Source organism: Bos grunniens, chromosome 10 (genome assembly GCF_055505025.1).
Source record: "Bos grunniens cultivar Pamir isolate PY7600 chromosome 10, Bosgru_T2T1.0, whole genome shotgun sequence".
Taxonomy (NCBI): domain Eukaryota; kingdom Metazoa; phylum Chordata; class Mammalia; order Artiodactyla; family Bovidae; genus Bos; species Bos grunniens.
In genome coordinates this window covers 88620839-88642331 of record NC_141174.1, presented here as the reverse complement: position 1 = coordinate 88642331, position 21493 = coordinate 88620839, and the positions used below count along the sequence as shown (strand labels likewise).

The following is a 21493-nucleotide window of genomic DNA, read 5'->3' as shown; positions in this document are numbered from 1 at the left end:
GGACACGGAAGCCTGGCGGGCTATAGTCCACAGGGTCACAAGGAGTCGGAAATGACTGAGCGACTAACTTGCACTTCACCCCACTCTGTTCAAGTCGAGGCTTGGACTGACTGGGTTCAAATCCTGGTGGTGCCACCCGCTAGCTGGGTGGCCTTGGGCTGCCAAGTCTCAGATCCTCATCTGTAAAATGAGAAGGTGGCCTCCTCGCCATTTCAGGAGGACCCAGAGAATCACGTGTGGAGTGAGGCCTGCAGAGCACAGCACCCAGAACAATGTAGGTGCTCACCGTTCAGCCCCTCCCTTGGGTGTGTGGGTGTGTGTCCCTCTTCCGCAGGCTTGTAAAACTCTATGGGCCGGAGCCGGGTGTGGCTCGTGTTTGGGTGCCCGTGGCACCTGGCACAGTTAGGTGCCCTGCCTTTGTGTGTGTTTGTGGGTGGGGCTGGGCGAGGGGGCCTGCAGGTTAAGTTTGAGGAGAGCCTGGCCCGCAGTAGACGCTACGCATGTCTGTGGGGTGCTAGAAGCTCCACGCACCTCCCCTTTCTCCCCGGGCCAGGCAGCCATACCACCTCCGCTGCCCGGGAATAACAGCTGCGTGCCCTGTGCTTGCCCCGCAGACGCCAGCATGTCTCCGGACGCCACCAAGCCGAGCCACTGGTGCAGCGTGGCCTACTGGGAGCACCGGACGCGGGTGGGCCGCCTCTACGCGGTGTACGACCAGGCCGTCAGCATCTTCTACGACCTACCTCAGGGCAGCGGCTTCTGCCTGGGCCAGCTCAACCTGGAGCAGCGCAGCGAGTCGGTGCGGCGCACGCGCAGCAAGATCGGCTTCGGCATCCTGCTCAGCAAGGAGCCTGACGGCGTGTGGGCCTACAACCGCGGCGAGCACCCCATCTTCGTCAACTCCCCGACGCTGGACGCGCCCGGCGGCCGCGCCCTGGTGGTCCGCAAGGTGCCTCCCGGCTACTCCATCAAGGTGTTCGACTTCGAGCGCTCCGGCCTGCTCCAGCACGGCCCCGAGCCCGACGCCGCCGACGGCCCCTACGACCCCAACAGCGTCCGCATCAGCTTCGCCAAGGGCTGGGGGCCCTGCTACTCCCGGCAGTTCATCACCTCCTGCCCCTGCTGGCTCGAGATCCTTCTCAACAACCACAGATAGCGCCCCCGCCACCTGCCCCGCCGCCGGGGGGGGCCCCGTGCCCAGAGACACAGCCCCCACGGACGAACCCCCCCCCCAGATATCATCTACCTAGATTTAATATAAAGTTTTATATATTATATGGAAATATATATTATACTTGTAATTATGGAGTCATTTTTACAATGTAATTATTTATGTATGGTGCAATGTGTGTATATGGACAAAACAAGAAAGACGCACTTTGGCTTATAATACAGATATATTTTCTTTCTCTTCCTCCTTCCTCTTTATGTTTTTTTTTTTTTTCTTTAAAGAAAATGATACAGCAGAGCCAGGTGGAAAAGCCTGGGTTTGGTGTCTGGTTTCTGAAATATTAATGCCCAGACAAAAAGCTAATACCAGTCACTCGTTGATAATAAAGTATTCGCATTATAGTTTTTTTTTTTTTTTTTAACTGTCTTCTTTTTAACAAAGAGGGATGTGCAGGGTTTCCGTGGGTTTCTGACCAGTCAGGCATTTGAAACTTGATTTCAGTCTTTTAGCGGTTAAAGAATAGAGGGAATTACATTGAAAAGGAAGGAAGGACCTATGTTTGTTCTTAAGACCAGAGAAGGTTCTGTTGTTCCTTCCCTCCCTTGGCTGTGGGGTGTCCACAGGATTCAGGAGAAGGAGGGGGAGTTTGTGGCCCATCCATCCTGGGTAAGTGCTTCCAATCTGATGGGGAGGCTCATGCTCTGGCTTACGCCAGCTCTCAGTCTGATGTCCATATCTCCCATCTCTGAACTGTCTGCAAGCTAGAAGACTAATTCTCACCACTTTGGGGAAATGATCTGTGGAAGAAAGACTGAGATGGTGGGTGTTGGACCCACTTAATGGCCTTGTGGAAGCTCCCTGAGCCCCAGGGTGAAACTCCCTTTTAGGACCTAAATAAGCTACCCTCTGATCCCTCACCAAGGAGGTCAGAACCTGCCCATCTGGGGCTGTCCTCATGATTGATGCAAAGGCAGGTGGTTTCTTTCTTCTCTATAAAAGGGAAAAAGTTAAAGGTTCTGGAAGGGTAAATGACTAGCTCATGAAACTGACCAAGGTTAGAACTTACATCTAATTGTAGGACCAGAGCCATATTAAATCAGTTTCCTCTCTTGAGAAAACTCAAAAAAAGAAGGCCTTCTTGGCCAAATAACTAGGGAATGTTACATTGTATATCTTCTTTCTTGGAGATTTACATTAGCCTATTAAATGCTCTGAGAAGTCCTGTGTATTATCTATTGCTGCGTAATAAATTATCCCAAAACTTGGCAGCTTGAAACAACTACCATTTATTATCACACAGTTTCTGTGCTCAGGAATGTGGGAGCAGCTTAGCTGGGTGGTTCTGATTCAGGGTCTCTTGAGGCTGCAATCAAGCTGTCGGCCAGGGCTGCAGTCATCTGAGGCTTAACTGGGCCTGGAGGACCCACTTCCAAGCCTGCTCACGTGGCTGTTGGCTGGAGGCCTCGGTTCCTCACCACGTAGGCCTCTCCATTGGGCTACTCATGACGTGGCTTGCCCGAGAGCAACTGATCCAAAAGAGAGAGACCAAGTGTGAGGCTGCTGTCTTTCCTAACCTTATCTCAGAAGCGTCATTCCATCACTTCTGCCATGTTCTATTGGTCACACAAATCATTCTTGCTACAGGGTGTGTGTGTGTTGGCGGCGGGTGTGTGTGGGGGGCGGGGGGAAGTGTTGCTACACTAGAGTGTGAATGCCCGGAGGTGGGAATCATGGCCACCACATCCTCCAAGAACTACACTATTTTTACTTCATTTCCCAAAGTTCTATGCCAGTGGACTCCTTTCCACCCCTCTAATTCTGTCTCGGACCCAGGTCAGCCAGCCCAGTCCCTTTCACTCCACTCTGCCACCCCAGACCCGAGCTTCCCAGGAGTCCCCCCTTCCTCTGCTGTCCCCGCTGTCCAGGCCTTGGTCCTCCTGGGGCACAGTGAGCAGAACTGTGCTCTGTTGGGAGGATGGGTTCGGAATCACTGTCTGTCTGCTTTTCAAGTCAGTGATTACCGACATGAACTGTCTGTGAGTCCTTACTACCCGTGGAGCGAGAACCTCTGTGAGGGTGTTCTTGGCCAGTCCCCCTTTCCAGATGGAGAAATGGAAGCTTATGGGAATACTGTCCTGTGCCCAAGCTCCCTGGGGGACAGGACATGTCTCTGTCTCAGATGCAGGCTGGGCGTCCTGTCCAACGTCCTCTCGTGCTGGTTGTGACTGGCTTTGCTGGAGTGGGCCTACCCCCTGGGGACCACCCTTGAGTCTGGAGGGCTGAACTCTGGGGACCCAGGGGCCTCAACCTTGCAGCAGTCTTGCTCCCAGGCCTGCCCACTGCCCAGGCTGAGAACCTCCCTGAGCTCCTTGGAAGGCCTCAAATGCTGCAGAGAGGCCTCACGGCTGCCTTTCTTCGCAGGGGTCTGAGGCTGCAATTCTGGTCCCTCAGTTCACAGGGGGAAACCGAGTCCCAGACAGGACAGGCTGAGTTGCTGAGGTCACAAGTGACAGCAGGACCTCCATCCTCCCCCTTTCCCAGTCGTGGTGCTGGCAGAAACTTTGTGGTTTCCCCAGACCACCCAGGGATTGGTGACTCAGGCTCCAGAAGACACTTTCTAAACAAGGCCCTGTCTCTGGAGAGCCTGGTGGGAGCCGGGTCCTTGCAGGCTCTGGGAAGTGCGGTGGGTGGGGTTTACTGCCCCCAGGCCCAGGCCTAGGATGGGGACAGAGGGGGAATGGATTTCCTGCTATTGGCTAGATTTGTGGAGAGGGGTTAGTCCCTCCTCTGCCCCTCTCTCTCTACTGCACAGCCCACCCCTACGTCCTGTCTCTTCCCTGCCTTAGTCTCTGAAAGTGTCTGGGTGTGAGAGTGTGGAAGGATGGATCTATGAGCCAGAGAAGTACAGCTTGGTGAGTGAGGAGTCCTAGAAATCTTGTGTTCAGGCTTCAGCTGAGAAAACGCAAGGCTCAGAGAGAGCTATGAGGAGCCCAAGGTCACACAGCAAGTTCGGGGCAGAACTGAGCCTGAACCCCAGGTCTCAGAACGCCTGATCTGGCTGCTTCCTCAATGTCTGAACACAGATTCCCTCATTACTCCAGAGAGTGTGCACACACCTCTGTTCACTTCTGGGAACTCCCCCCATCCCTTCCCACTATCTGTTCCGGAAGCTTCCATCCCACACATTTCAGAGGGCTTCATTGTTCCGGCTGTCTTTGGCTGTAACTGCCTTGTTCTAATCCAGACTCTGCCACTTACCACATAAAGTGATCTGAGGCATGTTATTTAACCTCTCTGTGCCCGAGTTTCCTCATCAGAATTACAAGAGTATTTCCATCCTAGGATTGTCAGGAAGATTACATGAATTAATGCCTGTTATGCAATGGCAGCCCACTCCAGTACTCTTGCCTGGCAAATCCCATGGACGGAGGAGCCTGGTGGGCTGCAGTCCATGGGGTCGCTATGATTCAGACACAACTGAGTGACTTCACTTTCACTTTTCACTTTCATGCATTGGAAAAGGAAATGGCAACCCACTCCAGTGTTCTTGCCTGGAGAATCGCAGGGACAGGGGAGCCTGGTGGGCTGCCGTCTATGGGGTCACACAGAGCCGGACACGACTGAAGCGACTTAGCAGCAGTCCAGGATGCCAGGGCCTCCACCAACAGCTGCTGTGGCCTCTTGAATAGGCCTCCTTCCCTCTCCCACCCCTTTCAATCCACTCCTCACCCAGAGTCATGGTCTGCACCCAGATCTTTTTTTAACAAATAATTAATTTATTTGTTTTTGGCTGTGCTGGATCTTCATTGCTGCTCAGGCTTTTTTCTAGTTGCGGGGAGCAGGGGCTGCTCTCTAGTGGCAGTGCACAGGCTTTTCGTTTCAGTAGCTTCTCTTGTAGCAGAGTGTGGGCTCTAGGGCACGTGGGCTTCCGTGGCAGCTCCTGGGCTCTAGAGCACAGGCTCAGTAGCTGTGGTGCATGGGCTTCGTTGTTTCGCGGCAATGTGGGTTTTCCCCGATTAGGGGTTGGATCCATGTCTTCTGCATCGGCAGGCGGATTCTTTACCACTGAGCCACCAGGGAAACCCCGGCACCCAAATCTGACAGTGAACCTCCTCCATGTGATGGTGACCTCTCCGATGACTGCCTGTGTCTTTAGGATATAGAACTGCCTTTGAGAGGACCTAGCCCTGCCCTGAGTCTTCTTGGTCCAGTACCATCTAATGCCACACTCCAGACCTCTCTGTCCCCGCTAGGCCTTTGCCCAAACTGCCCCCTGCTCCTGACCATGCCCTGGCCTGCCCAGTGCAAGATCTGACCATGCTGCTGTCCCCTCTCTCCTCCCTAGGAGTCTCCTGGAAGCCAGAGATGTCTTATGACCTTGGTCTAGCCCAGTGCCGGACACAGAGGATGGGCTTTCTGGATGTTTGTGGAGTGAAAGGGTCATGGGAGTACTAGATGTGGGCGTGTTTTATAAACTGCAGGAATGAGCAGGCATCCAGAGGGGGGTATGTTTATTAGTACCATGCGTCTCCATGACAACCCCAGCTGACTTTTTCTAGGCCTCTAAGAACCTTCACGCCCTCCACTAGCCTCAAGCCCCAGTCCTATAGTCTTATTTTACCCTCTTGGGGCTGTGGTAGCAAGAATTCCTGATTTGAGAGGGGGCATCCCTTTAATGACTTAGAATACAGAATCAGAAAATGTCTAGTTCTATTACTGTCATAGAACTGAAGCTCAGAGAGGTCAGGCTGCTAACCAGGGTCACACAGCAAGGCAATGGCCAATGGAGGCCAAACCCTTGACCTGGGGCTCCTTTCAGAGTTGAGCTCTCAGAGATGCTGTAAAGGCTTCTGAGAAACCTGCATTAGTCTGACCAAAGCAGAGGAGAGGCAAGAAGGTTAGTGGTAGAGATCATTTTTTGGTTGTGTTTGTTTTTAATTGTGGTTAAAAAAAAGAACATATATAGTGTAAAAGTGACCAGTTGAACCATTTTGCAGTGGCATTAAGTACATTTGCACTGTTGCACAATCATCACCACCAACCCTCCCCAGAACTTTTTCATCTTTTCTATGTTTTTGTGGTTAGTGTTATTATTGTGGTAAAATACACATAGCAGAAACTTTGCAATTTTAACCATTTTTCAGTGTGTGGTTCTGTGGCATTAAGAATATTCTCCTTGTTGTGTTCCCTATGCTTTTTAATAAAAGGCAAATGAAGACAAAGTTTTACAATTCTTCACCCTGAGATTGAGGGTTTTGCTGACTTCCGGCAGCCTGGATAACCCAGAGGAAGCTGTGTGTCACCTTGGCCTGGGTGGGCTCGGTGGAGGATACTGGGAAAAGGGGAGTCCAGTGAAGGCTGACTGTCACCGGGAATATGAGTTGAAACAGCCTCTCAGCCTTGCTGTTTTCAATGCAGGTCATAGTGAGGCTAGTGGAGTGTAGATGAAATACCTAGAATTTCTGAGTGTGAGACCAGGAGCTCATGGGCTGAGCAGAGGATACAGATGGTTTTTAATGTGACCTCCTTGACTCCCTGGGGGCACTGTGGGAGACCTGGCTGAATGGCGCTAGGAAAGGCCCCTCCCTGGGCTTTAATTTCCCCTCAAAAATGAAAGGTCTAAACCAGATGTCTTGATGATGCCGTCTGGAGGAGCCCAGGGCTTCTAGAGATTGTTTGCTGCCCACCCCAAAACCTAAGGTGGACTTTCTCTTTTAAAAATTTCATATATTTGTTGATCTTCGGCCGTGCTGGGACTTTTTTGCTGTGCCAGCTTTTCTCTAGTTGCAGTGAGCAGGGGCTACTCTTCTTTGTGGTGTGCCGGCTTCTCATTGCAGTGGCTTCTCTTCTCACGGAGCCCAGGCTCTAGAGCACAGGCTCAGTAGCTGTAATACACCGGCTCGGTTGCTCCAGAGCACGTGGGGTCTTCCTGGACAAGGGATCGAACCTGTCTCCTGCTTTGGCAGGTGGATTCTTTACCACTGAGCCACCCAGGGAAGCCCTAGGGTGGGCTTTCATATTGGATCTGCTGAGAGGAGCTGGGGCGCTTGCTAGTAATAGAACCCTTACTTTGTTTAGCAATAACCATAACAGTTTTCATTTATTAAGGGACTTGTTATTAATATATACTAAAGTGTTAGTCACTCTGTCATATCTGACTCTTTGTGACACCATGGACTATAGCCTTCCAGGCTCCTCTGTCCATGGAATTCTCCAGGCAAGAATACTGGAGTGGGTTGCCATTCCCTTCTTCGGGGGATCTTCCCCACCCAGGGGTCAAACCTGGGTCTCCTCATTGCAGGCAGATTCTTTACCATCTGAGTGTTCTATACTAGGCACTTTGTATTATCTCATTTAATCCTTATCCCTGATTTATAGATGAGGCTCAGGGAAGTTAAGCAGGGTCACATAGCTAGTAAGTATCAGATGGAAGATTCCCACCCAGATCTCTGGTTCCAGAGCTGGTGTTCCTACCTACCCACCCCCACCCCCCTCATCCTTCGAATGAATGGTGCACTTCTGAACTTGACTGAGCTCACAAGCTTTGGAGGCGACTCCCGGGGCTCCAGGCCCAGCTCTGCCTCCAGCTAAGTGACTTCGGATAAGTTATTTAAGGATTCTGTGCCTCAGTTTCCTCATTTGTTAGCATGGACACCTTCTAGGATGGTTAGGAAGATGAAATTAAATGGGTTTCTATTTGTGAAGCGGTTAGAATAGGACCTGCTTATAGTCCCATTTAGCATTTGTTGAATTTTTAAAATACTATATTTATTGCCAGCTTTTGGGGGTCGGTTTTGCTTGAACCAGCACATTAATTGGGAATGTTTATTGATTGTAGTTTCACTTTCTAGTTCTCATCTCTGAGCAATGAACAAAATGGGGCTTTAGGAATGCCTAGGAAAACATGCATATAAACAACACTGCATACATGCACGCGGTCCAAGTCGGCTTTCCTTAACACTGCGAACCAAACACATCTATTCATGAGTTTTTGTAGAGAAGGGGGGAAAAAAGATCTTCTCTGTTGGCCATAGAATGTTGGCTAAGCTCCTTAAATTGTCTAAAATGGGCAGCATTTTGGTGCTTTCTGAGCATGTGTACTGGAAGCAGATCCTTCGGAAGTGGCAACCCTACCCCCACCTCGTTCCCACTTCGCTCTCCTCGTCCACCCGTGGAGCGACGATGCTTGCCGTTCCTGGCCCTCATGACAGCTCTTTTGACTCTTTAAGAATCCCCAGCTTTGTGCTGCCCAACATATAATGTCAATACACGTCAAAAACCACATCGGATCCCCAGAAAGCCGAGTGGCGCCTTGGTGACAGGCCTCGGCTGGCTCCCAAGCTCTCCGCACTCTGGGGCTCCGGGGCTGAGGTCTGACCCTTGGGCCCCTTGGCCCCATCTGGGCGCACAGCCCAGGTCTCTGCCAGGCCCTGGCTGTGCTGAGGGGTGTCCCTGCCACGACTTGCAGGGAGGAAGAAACAGCTTGAGCCACACAAGGATTTTTAAACTGAGGAATTAGTCTGCATATTTGGGATCCCATTCTATCCAAGTCTGAGGCTGTAGAGTCCCAGGGGTCTTCCACTCAGGGAGGGCTCTGGCCGGCCTGGCCCTAGCTTAAGCAGGCGATGTCATCAAACATCCCCTGGGACAATTTCTAAACCTCAGGGGTGGGCTCCCAAGTGACCAGGATAAGCCAAAGGCCTTTGAGGTAAGTCTGTTCTGGAATTTGTCATGGTTAGGGTGAGAAGAGCCACGAAAACCATCTCTGAATGAGAGATTTTGCCACCTTCTTGGTCAAGCCTTCTGTCTGAACTGCAGTTGCTGAGGAATTTGGGCCGGTTTTGCAGAGAAGTGGAAAGCTTTGATGTTTGAATCCTGGCTCCACCATTTTCCACTCTCTCTGAACTTTTCATCTGTTTCCTCTGGGCTGTGGTTTTCTCATACATAAAATGAGAATGATATCCTCTATCACGTAGGGACCAAATGAGAAAGCTTGTAGTGTGGGGAGATAATTCTCCATGGGACTCTCTAAGAATCTTGGCAGCAAAGGCACAGACTGCTTGTATTCCAGACTCTTTCTTCAAGGATATACGACAACCAAGAGCCTTAGAGATAGTGTCTCCCTCTGGTGCAAAGGACAGGCATTTAACTAACCCTTATAAAAGATTTGGGTTCCCAAGCTTAGGATTCTGCTCCTATAAAGCACTCTACTGGGTGTGAATTTGTCACTCGCCCCTCTTTGCACCACAAGAAAACCAATGCAGACATGCTGCCAGCAGTGCCCTGAGTACTGGAAACCCGTCGTCTCTGAACCAGGAGTCTCGTGTCTTCTGTCAGCATCCAGGAAACAGGGCAAGCTAACTTATTGTCTTACAAATTGGGTAAAGTCTCAGATCCTTTGATAGACTTTGACAGTGATGCAGGAGGGATCTTGAGAGAGACATGGCTTTCTGGATAAGGAAAGAGGAGGGTCTTACAAGCCAGTTAATGGAATTTTGAGGAAGTCCATGGAACTCAGTAGCAAATATATTGATCAAGATTTATGGCCAATCGGGCAATAAAGTGAAGTGAAGTCGCTCAGTCCTGTCCGACTCTGCGACCCCATGGACTGTAGCCTACCAGGCTTCTCCGTCCATGGGATTTTCCAGGCAAGAATACTGGAGTGGGGTGCCATTGCCTTCTCCAGGGGATCTTCCTGACCCAGGGATCGAACCCAGGTCTCCCGCAATGCAAGCAGATGCTTTACCCTCTGAGCAATAGATGTCCCTATATTTTATTGCCTTTTATCGAAGAGAGTTTCTCACTAGAATTTCTCCTGGGGGATGGAGGTTGTTCTTGCCTTTTAGGTAGCAGTTATGGAGATGGGTACTTACACTGAGAAAGGAGAGAAATTCACCACTGACATGGACAGGAAACCGAGGGATCCTTAGAACTTCAGCTGGTTCGCTTGAGACAAGAGGGTGGGACAGTCACGCTCCTTAGGGAAGAATGATGACTCAGCCCCTCATCCAGTGTGTCCTACTGACTTTAGATCCAGGCAGAGGTGACAGTCGGGAGTCTATAAGTGGGTCCTGGCTGCTCTAAGGTAATTTTGACTTTCTTGGGGAAATTTCCCGGAGACAAAATCCAGGAGGAAACCATAGGTGGAGAATGGACTGGTATCGGGGCTCTTACTACTGCAGGTTGGGTTTGTCCTGATGGGGTCCACTGGGCGGCGGCATCTACTCCGCATCAGTGTGCCAGCTCTGCGAATGGGCACAGCCACTGTGCTCAGTGGGCAGAATGACTGTTCTCATAGCTCCAGCCAACAGTCCTCTTGATGGAGTTTGTTATAGTTTTGTTGTCTCTTGGATCTAACCAATGACCTGGCTGTTTAATTTGTCACTAGGAGAACTACAAACTGGCAAATTAAAGACACCTCTCTGCTGCTGCTAGGTCACTTCAGTCGTGTCTGACTCTGTGCAACCCCATAGACGACAGCCCACCAGGCTCCCCCGTCCCTGGGATTCTCCAGGCAAGAACACTGGAGTGGGTTGCCATTTCCTTCTCCAATGCATGAAAGTGAAAAGTGAAAGTGAAGTCGCTCAGTCGTATCCGACTCTTAGCGACCCCATGGACTGCAGCCTACCAGGCTCCTCCATCCATGGGATTTTCCAGGCAAGAGTACTGGAGTGGGGTGCCATTGCCTTCTCCAAAAGACACCTCTCTATAGGGTCATAAACTGTTGCCACTAATTGAGGCTGCTGATTGAACTTTGTTGGTCATTCCTGCAGACACCTGTTGGAAATGGTCTGTTCTCTTATGAGACTGACTGGCATGCCTGCCCTAGCCAGCCTGCCCCCTGTAGCTGCCTGAACCTATCCCCTACCAGACATGACTACCCTCAGAGACCTGAGCAAGGAAAGGATGGCATGTTTCTACACAGTCCGCCAAGCCTGAGACTGCTGCCCAAAGTTGACCTGTAAGCATGAACCGTGGCTGCTTATGGGAGATTGACTGCTTCAGACCTCTGACCCCGTCTTGGGGCTGTGGATGTATGCTTCCATGCTGTTGACACATTTTTAAGTTATGTTGTCACTGGCAGTCAGATCAGCCAATTCCAGCCACAGCATTTTGGCCCCGAAGCTGATCTGGGTCATGTTTTCACATTCAGGGCCATTTGCAGTTTAACAACGGTGCAAACTTACTGCAGAAGACACTTGACAATGGGCTGCTGGTCAAAGTGTTCATGACCGTCCCTGCTCCCTGCTGTTCACAGGGATGGTCTAGGTTGGGTCAACATTCCCAACTTTCTCTCCCTCCCCTCTTCTTGGTCCACACACCTGAATAAGGCAGCTTGGTTGTTGATTGTGACTGTCCCCAGAAAGGGATCACCCAACTCTGGGTCACCTCCTGGGTAATAACCAGGATGAAAACGGTTGGGGAGTGGATTTATGGAGATTCTGCCCTAACCATTCCTGGGCCAACGACTTAGTTTCCCTGAATGGCCAGCCTAGTGAATGCACCCTATGCTTGGTAGTCTTGACCAAAAGGGGATTCCGATGGAGTTCTCGTTAGTTTTTATTAAAGTCCCTTGCCACTCAGTGTACCTGGCCCTTCTGGGTGAAAGGTTTGGGTACAAGTAAAGGGTGAGTGTGGAAAAGATAGATACTGGGAGAGAACACACAGCTTTTGTGGCAGTGGAGGAAAAGCAGCAACCCAGCACCTGGGAAGGGAACACCTTGCCTATCAGGACCTTCTTCACAATGGGCAGCACCCCGTGCAGCTGCCACATTGGTGCGCATGCCTTAAATGCACTGCTGGATTAGCTATCTACCACCAAATAGCACTGACCATGATTTGATCACTATTTCTCTTAACCTTCGCAAACCAAGAAGTTATGGGAAACAGCATGAGATATCCCCTATTCCTGCACCTCCCATGCAGAACACCTGTCAGCACCTTGGAATGTCTGCCTCACCCAGCTCCCATCACTCAGGCATCTGGTGGAACTGATGGTGTTGACAAATAGGACGGGTTGGACTGACTAGTTTGGGGAGATAGTCTTTCTAAAAACAGTGGAGTTTGTTACACAGCAGTAAGTAACTGATACCATCAGCTCTCTTGCTTCACGCTCCCAGCAGTGCTTTAGCGTCTGTGGGATGATGCCTGTTTTATAGATGAGAAGCAAAAACTCTGAGAGGTGAAGTGATTGCCTGAAGGTCATACAGCCACGTGGTGGTGCTGGGTTGTGACTGAGTCTGCCTGACTCTTATTCCAGTGCTCATTAGCTTTCCCTCATCTAAGGTGCTGGGATGCTTTCATGAACCTCGAAGACCGTGGCTTATAGAATTTCATGCCTCTCAGCCAGTGCCCTAACTCTGAACACCATGGTTGGGAGGCTGAGAAGGCTGGGGAAGCATAAAGCAGCCAAAGGGCTTCCTACCACCTTCTCTCTACAAGGGAGTGGTCTCAGTTTCTTTATCTATGAAATGGGTCTAATACTTGTTTTCACAGAGTGGTTGCAAGGAATAAATGAACTTGGAAGCAGGAAAGTGTTTTGGAAAACAAGATGGGAACTGTTGCAAGCACTGATGTGGTCTGAGACATGACCTAGAAGAGAATAAGGGCTTGATAGAGGGCTGGGAGGACTTCCCTGGTGGCTCAGTGGTAAAGAATCCGCCTGCAAGACAGGAGACCTGGATTCAATCCCTAGATCAGGACGATCCCCTGGAGGAGGAAATGGCTACCCACTCCAGTGTTCTTGCCTGGAGAATTCCACGGACAGAGGAGCCTGGTGGGCCACAGTTCACGGGGTCACACAGAGTCAGACTTGACTGAAGGGGCTAAACAGCAACAGCAGCGGCACCAGCAACAGAGGGCTGGGAGGGAAAGACAGCAGAGCAGAGAGGGCCAGTCAGACACACACACTGGCCCAGGGTTCTTTTATCAACTGTTGTTTGTCTGCTCCGATACCACCTGCCTTCCTGGCCCTTAAACCTGGCCACTCCTTTGGGTTAAGCAGGAGACTTAACCTTTAGGGCAGTGGTATGGTACTGACATAGACCGAGTCCCCCTCCCACTAACGGAATACTCACACTGGACTCTCACGCTAGCCCTTTCTACAGATATGGCTGTCCTCTTTTATAGATATGGAAGAATGAGGCTAGCAAGAGCTCAGTGCTTTGCCTGAAGTCTCACAGGAAATAAGGCATAGAGCTAGGGTTCGACTGAGATCACTCCTGCTTCAAAATCTGCTGGCCTTTGGGCTCCGAGGTTTTTGTATCCTAGGCTTTCAGCCCCAGAGCAGCCAAGCGCACCGAGACTGGGACCAGGGCAAAGGGGCTCAGAATCCTCCCCGGTGGGTGGTGTCTCACAGTGAGTGGAGTCCAGTGCTCGCTTGTTCGAGGACAGACTTCCAGGCTTAGAAGGGGCAGCCCGGGACCACCTTGGCTCCATCACACGATCTTTCTGTGGCATCACCATCACCCTCTCGTAGCGGATCCCTCCACCAGCCTCTAGGAACTCTGTTTGTTCCCCTCTCTATGCTGTGCCCAGATGGATCTTCCTAAAATGCAGCTTAGTAAGTTGTTCCTCTGCAAAAAGCTATCCTTTGGCTGCCCATCAAAGTCCAAGCCCCTTACGGGATGTATCAGGCCCTTCTCAGTCCCCTCACCCTCCCAAGTCTGAACCAACCATGTTCCCTAAATAGGCCAAACTGATTTGTGACTCCAAACCTTTGCTAATTTTTGAAAAAATATTTATTATGTATTATTTGGCTGCACTGGGTCTTAGTTGTGGCACACAGGATCTTTAGTTGCGGCATGTGTGGGATCTAGTTCCCTGACCAGACCTCGAACCCCCCAGCCCCCTGCATTGGAAGCGTGGAGACTTAGCCACTGGGTCACCAGGGAGGTCCCTCCAGCCCCTGCTTATGCCGTTCCCTCTTCTAGATGCCTTTCACCCACTCTGGTGCTTCATTGTCAAACTCCTTTCCTTTAAAGTTTGGAATATCTTAAAAGTACTTAACACATTAGGAGATAAGCACATGTGTTATGAATGGCATGGTGAGGATTGTCTTCTCCCATCCAGGCGCCCTTGGGTCACCTATTTGTTGAGTGCTTTTGTGTACAGAAGGTATTACTGGAGGGCTGGGGGCGTCTTCAGGTGGTGATGGCACAGTGTCTGTGGCTGCTACACTTTGCGGAATCTCCTAGAAAGGACTTCCCTGGTGACTCAGACAGTAAACAATCTGCCTGCATTGCAGGAGACATGAGTTCGATTCTTGGGTCAGGAAGATCCCCTGGAGAAGGGAAAGGCTACTCCAGTGTTCTTGCCTGGAGATTTCCATGGACAGAGGAACCTGGTGGGCTACAGTCCATAGGATCACAGAGTCAGACATAAGTAAGCGACTCACTTTCACTTCTAGAAAGGAGGTTTTGCTTTATGAGTGGTGCCTAGGAAACCAAGGAGATGGACGAGTGTAGTGGGGAGGAGAGACAATAGCTCCACCTTCAGCTCTCACTACAGAGCAGAACAGATTCCAGATGGCTGAGACTGCAAAATGTGAAAACAAACCATGAAATAACTAGAATAAAATGTTCATGATTTTAATCTGTGGATGGGAAGGGTCTCTAAGCACCAGCAGTCATGGAAGAAATTATAAAGAAAAAGATGTATGTATATGTTTGTGTGCTTGAGATTGGAAACTTCTGTATATCAAAACATCCCATAAATAGAATTAAAATAACAACACATATGTAAAGAGCCCTGGCAAATCAAAAAGAAAAAAATTAAGAACCTCAATAGGAAAAAAAAAATGCACAGTGGACATGAAAAGAAAATTGATGAAGGGGAAAAAATGTGACTAAGTTTATGTTTATATTTGAAAGTAAGTGTCTAAAAATATGTTTAACTTCTTTAGAAAACAAAACCTCAATTGAAACTGCAAGATGTTATTTTTCACTTATCACCTTGGCCAGACTATAAAAAAAATAGCCCTCAACGGGGCTGAGATGGAGTGAGGTAAATAAGATGAATGTACTTCTGTGCTGACGGGCCAACAAACGGGGCGGGGGAGCAGTTTTCAGGAAATCAGTTTCTCAGTATGGATCAAAAGCCTTAAAAATGTTATGCCCTCTGTGCCAGCAGTTCTGCCTCTGGGGATTTTTCCTGAGAAATATTCATTTGGTACGGCAGCAAAAATTTTAAAAGTCTAACTGTCTAATATAAGGAATTACAGAAATGATGGCACATCTATGTGACAAAATTTTATGCAGCTTTTAAAACTCACGTTTAATTTTTTTTTTATGTTTAATTGTTACGGCAATTGTGCCTGAGAAAATGGGAGGGAAGATCAAAGTGAGCTGGGGGAGTTTTTTCTTTCCAATTTCTATTTTTCTGAACTATTTATCCTACCATCTGCATGTGTTATAAAGAAAAATATCATGTTTTAGAATCTTTTCAATTATTTGGAAAATTTATGATATAATGACAAATGGGAAAAAAAAAACCTAGTGATAAATCTATACATATGTAAAGTACTTCATTTCCATATGTACATAAATAATACAGTAAGCACTGAAATTCCATCCCTGACACATATATATCAATATTGTGATATTAATGCATAAACATGTATATAAAATATATCCAGTGAATATTTCTGGGTTGTGGAGTTAGGGGTAGTTTTAGCATTTGTTTTTTAAAAAATACTTTCCCATGTTTTTTAAATTTTCTACAATGAGCATGCATTATCTTTATTATATTATATTAAACTTTATTATAAATTATAATTATAAAACCAGACTCTCCACTATAAACATTGAACCACAAGGGATTTGGTGTTTAGTCTTAATTAAACATTTCTATCTGCCAGTATTCTGCTTAGTTGAAATTTGTATTAAATGACAATAAATGAAATTTACATTTTTACCCCCATTTTTTGGCGGTGCCCCATGGCATGTGGGATCTTAGTTCCCAGACCAGGGCTGGAACCCGCACCCCCTACATTGGAAGGGCAGAGTCTTAACCACTGGACTGCCAGGGAAGTCTGAACCTTACATTTGTATAGTGTACTTCACCTCTCAACTATCTCCCTTGACCTCTATAGTACCTCTGCAAAGTCCTGGGAAAACTTCACAAGACATAAAGGGAAAAGTGTACACACACACACACACACACACACACTCACACACAGCTGAGCCACAGTCTCGATGGCTCCAATCTCGTATAAGCCCCACACTGTGGCTTTAGGTGGCCGGGCCACAGCACAGCTTTCTAACTGGGCTCCCTGGCCTTGCTGCCATCTGTCAGGTCCAGGTGGGAGTTAGCAGGGTAGGAGGGGAAGAGAGGCGCATGCCCGCAGTTCCCAGAGAGGTGATGGGGCGCATTTCCTCTCTCACTTGGCTTTCAGAGAAGACTTTTCGGCTGCTCTCCCTGGAAGACCCCACCCTGATCAATGAGGCTGCTGTCCCTCTGGATGCCGCACAGACCCGCCCTTCTCAGCTCAACAGTGGGGTTGGCAAAAAAAGGACATTTCCTTGGAAGAACAGAAGACCATGCTTCCAGGGAAACTGCTTTCCATTCTCTCAGTCATTAGGTTCATGTGTGATGGGTTTCTGGGGTGCCTGGGATACCGACAGTTCTGTGAGCCTCAGCACCAAAACCCTAGTTCACAGATAGACTGAGACACCTTTGAGGGAGAGGGGACACAGGTCAAGCAGGGTTAGGGGGCAACATTGCATTAGACATGTTGTTGCTACACACTGGAGGCCATGCCATAAAAGAGAGTTTAGAAAGAGAATAATAATGTGGATGATGAGGAGGAAGTAACTGTTATTTATTGAGCACTATCTATTATGTGCCATCTATAATCTCATTTAATTATCCCATCATCCCTGTGAAATAGGTAATGTTATGTCCAATTTACAGATGGTGAAACTGAGGGAGGTAAAGTAACCTCCAGATACTCAGCAAGTAAATGGCAGAGCTGGAATTCAAATCTAGGTGTTTCTTCCTCGTAAACTAATGTCCAGAATTTACCTGGCATATAGTATTCTCAATGGAGTTGTTTGAAATGGATGGACTTAAGGAATATCTTCTGAAGGCGAAATCATGGCTCAGGTGCTTTTTACATGATATCTCATTTAATCTCCACAACAGCCTTTGTGGGGTATGTGTAATTGTTCAGTTCAGTTCAGTTCAGTTCAGTCGCTCAGTCGTGTCCGACTCTTTGCGACCCCATGAATCGCAGCATGCCAGGCCTCCCTGTCCATCACTAACTCCCGGAGTTCACCCAGACTCACGTCCATCGAGTCAGTGATGCCATCCAGCCATCTCATCCTCTGTCATCCCCTTCTCCTCCTGCCCCCAATCCCTCCCAGCATCAGAGTCTTTTCCAGTGAGTCAACTCTTCGCATGAGGTGGCCAAAGTTTCAGCTTTAGCATCATTCCTTCCAAAGAAATCCCAAGGCTGATCTCCTTCAGAATGGACTGGTTGGAGAAAACTGAGGCTCAGAGGTTTGTCGAAGGTCAAACTGAGCCAAATAAAGGCCTTTTTTAGGGAAGCACTCGTGGGGAGAATCAATCAGGAACAACCTAGACCCAGGGGCCAGAAAGGACTAGGGAATGGGGTGGGGCAGGGGGAGCTGGTAACTGGATGCTGTCTTCACCCACAGGAGGCAGTAGAGGGTCCATGGGTAACTATGATTTAGGACAAGCCACCCTGGCCTCAATTTCTTCATCTGAAAAATGGAACCACCAATATCTAGTATATTTGGGCTTCCTAGATGGCGCTAGTAGTAAAGAACTTGCCTGCCAACACAAGAGACTCAAGAGATGTGAGTTTGATCCCTGGGTCGGGAAGATTTCCTGGAGGAGAGCCTGGCAACCCACTCCATATTCTTGCCTGGAGAATCTCATGGACAGAGGAGCCTGGTAGGCTACAGCCCTTGTGGTAACAAAGAGTTGGACATGACTGAGCGACTGAGCACACATATTACCTACTATATAGAACCGTCAAGAGGATTAAGTGAGATAATGCACATGACTTGCTGAGAGCAATGCCGAGCTCACAGAGAATGGCAGACAAATGTGAGACCCTGCTCCTTCCACCCACGTCCCTTCCCCTTCTCTGTTGGTCTCTGTCAGCTGGCCAATACTCCTGGTATCTGGAAGACCACTTTGGCACACCAGCTACTGGTCCCTGTCCCAGACCCAGCACCAGTGTGTCATCAGGGTTTATGGACTGAGACCCAGCTGAGCTGCTCCCTGGCTATTTGACCCTGTGTGGCTTATTTACTATACTCCCCAGGTGGCTCAGAGGTAAACAATCTGCTTGCCAATACAGGAGATGCAGGAGAGGAGGGTTCGATCCCTGGGTCGGGAATATCCCCTAGAGGAGGAAATGGCAACCCACTCTAGTATTCTTGCCTGGAAAGTTCCACGGACAGAGGAGCCTTGTGGGCTGAAGTCCACGGGGTTGCAAAGAGTCAGACACGACTGAGCGACTGAGCACCCACCACCCAGCTTATTTACTCCCTCTGGCCGTCAGTCTGGGCTCTCAGGATTGCCGGGGGCAGGGAATGCTGCCTGGACCATCTCTGGGGCCCCGCCATACCCACGTGAGCCACTCAGCGCCCCCACACTGGGTCTCCCCCCACAGCCTGAACCTCCTCCGCCCTGACCCTGCATACGGAGGCTCTGGAGGCCGAGCCAGCTACCTACTCCCCAGGGACCGTCCTAGAGGCTCCCTTCCCTACCCGTGCCAGCTGACAGACCAATCCTTCTTTCTCCCACAGCCTCTGGAAGGGGCCCTCCCACTCCAGCAGGGGACAGGAAAGTGACTCAGTCCCTACAGCCCCCTCCTCAGACTCACACTTACAGTCTTGCTTTGGAAAAAGGGTGGTTTTCGTTTCTTCTTTTTTTTTTTCTTTTCCTTCAAGTGCTCTTGCTCTTCTGTCCCTGGGCTGTCTCTCCCGCGGGCCTCTGTGGTCTGGGCCAGGAGTCTGTGGCCAGCCCTTCTCCATTGGCTCCCGGTGGAGGGTCTCGCCATCAGGGCGGGCTGTGTGGCCCTACTGTGCGTGGTGGGAAAGAGGCTGGTCTCTGGAGGCCCCGGCTGGCCCCCTATTATATTGGCTTCTATTAAACTGAAACACATAGCACGTCTATTACACAATAAACCACAGCTATTTCATGGATCAAATTAAGTTTTATTTGGGCAAATTACAACCTTTCCTACAGTCGTGCCTTTGTGAGGCCATTCCTTTTTAATAAAAGCAAGCATTTCTGGGGCTAGCCCTCCTGGACCAGAGCTCCATGGTGGGTTGGGGGCTCCGGCCAGGGCTGGCAAGGGTGTATGTGTGTGTGTGATGGGAATTCTTGGGGCCCCTCTTGGGAATGGATTTGTCCACCTTCTCCCCCTGCCTCTCCATCCTGAGGTTGCCATGGAAGTCTGCAGAGAACTTCTCATTAAACAAGAAAAAAAGCAGCAGCAGCAACAGGAGGAAAGCATTTCCCGGAATCCGGGAGGAAGCGTGAGTCACCAGGCCTGCTAAGTGAGCCCTGCGTGGCCACTGCAGTGCCTGCCCAGGAGGCCTGGGGAGCAGGGCCAGCCGTCAGGACTGCGCCAGGCCTGCCCGCATAGACATGCCCACTGCCCAAGCTGACGCAGGCTCCAGGAATGCAAACAAAGCTGGGTGGAGGGGCCTTCTGAGGGCCAGGGCGCCGGGCCAGGCAGGAGGGAACCGGCCTGGAGGAGAGGCCTGCAGAGGGGCCTCAGGCCCCTGACGAGCCCCCCTCTGGTGTCCTTGGAGCCCCGGCTGCTGGAAAGATACCCCTCCTGGTGTGACTGCCCTGGCACTGCCTCTGGCCTGGCCTCCAAACTACTCCTTTTGGGGTAGGGACAGGAGTTCCCCTAGGTCAGAGGGTTTCCAAATTGGTCCCTGGATCAGTGGCACTGCATCACCTGGGGACTGGTCAGAAATGCAGAGTCTCAGGCCCCCACCCCAGCCCTGGTAGATCAGAAACACTGTGGGTAGAGGCCAGAGAGCTGAGGTTTAACAAGCCCTCCCAGGCGACTCTGATGTGCGCTCAGGTTTGAGGACCGCTGCACTTCATTTTCTCCAAGTCAGCTTCAAACCCACATCTGCTGGTTATTTATTGACCAAATTAAGAGGTAATGCTTAAGGAGCGCCTTCTGTGTGCCAGACCCCAGGCTAACCGCTTGACGCATGCTTGCTCATTCACTCCCCACGTCAACCCCGTGACATCATCTTCTGTGATCATTTCTCCATCTTACAGGTGCCATAAGTACTGCTTTTTAGCCAGAAGCCAGTGTTCTGGGACCTTGTAGGTGATGGGAGATCCTGGACTCAACTCAGATTTGGCCCATATTGATTAACTGGTTTACAGAGTCCTATCCAACTCTTTGTGACCCCATGGATGTAGCCCCCCAGGCTCCTCTGTCCATGGGATTTTCCAGGCAAGAATACTGGAGTGGGTTTACGAGGCTGACCTTTCCCTGTGTAACTTTTCTTAAATGCCTTTCAGAGACTATGCTGCCTCCTGAGAGGTGGTGGTGGAGAGAGCTCTCATTCCAGAACTGGGAGGGATCAGGCAGGTGGAGCCTGAGAGGCAGGGTCCTGTAGTGTCTTGTTTCTCCAAATGTGGTCCCTGGGCCAGCAGGGATCAACATTACCCAGGAGACGGTTAGAAATTCGAAATCTAGGGCCTTGCCCCAGACCTGCTGAATGCAAATCTGCATTTTAATAACATCCTTATGGTTTGTGTGCACATTCAGGTTGGAGAAGCGGGGTGAGGCACACAGACGTGTCCCCCAGCCTTGTCCTGCCACATAGAGGGACAGGGTAACAGGATCTGGGATCTGCACCAGCCTCAGCCCAGCTCCCATGGTCTCAGCTCCCCTGTTAGCACAAGCATCCCCTGAAGACCCTGGAGGGAGCCTCCAGCCCTTAAAACCCACAGGCAAACTAATACAGTGGGAGGGACTCTCCCTCTGATGAGCCCTCTTCCCAGAGTTGAGGGTCTTAACTCCTTCACCCTTTCCTCCTAGAACATGCATGTGTGTGTGCTCAGTGCTGTCTGACTCTTTGTGACCCCAAGGACTGTAGCCCCTCAAGCTCCTCTGTCCATGTAATTTTCCAGGCAAGAATACTAAAGCGGGTTGCCATTTCCTCTTCTGGGGGATCTTCCTGACCCAGGAATCAAACCCACGTCTCCCATGTCTCCTGTATTGGCTGATGGATTCTTTACTGCTGAGCCACCCAGGAAGAATATGCACTCTGTGTTCAAACCCAGACTTCACCACTTACTCTGATTATT

At 49.9% G+C, this 21493-nt stretch overlaps 1 protein-coding gene and 1 long non-coding RNA gene across 20 annotated transcripts in view; one reads left to right on the top strand and one right to left on the bottom strand.

Moving 5' to 3' along the window:
* The window catches only part of SMAD6 (SMAD family member 6), a 232618-nt gene that overhangs the window by 75563 nt on the left and 135562 nt on the right, over positions 1–21493 (top strand). For 5 of the 19 annotated variants that reach the window (XM_086322860.1, XM_086322858.1, XM_086322859.1 and 2 more), the window contains one exon: positions 615–2436. The exons of the other annotated variants lie outside the window; for them this stretch is intronic. In XM_086322860.1, coding sequence (XP_086178986.1) covers positions 615–1156 — 542 coding nt within the window. In that variant the 3' untranslated portion in view covers positions 1157–2436. Of the gene's footprint in view, positions 1–614; positions 2437–21493 lie in introns of those variants that run through there. 19 annotated transcript variants of the gene reach the window in all.
* Positions 2437–19739, bottom strand: LOC147365307 (uncharacterized). The gene is made up of 2 exons (XR_015135401.1): positions 19035–19739; positions 2437–2697 (listed from the first exon to the last, which is right to left on the bottom strand). It is a non-coding gene; the product is annotated as an uncharacterized LOC147365307 (long non-coding RNA).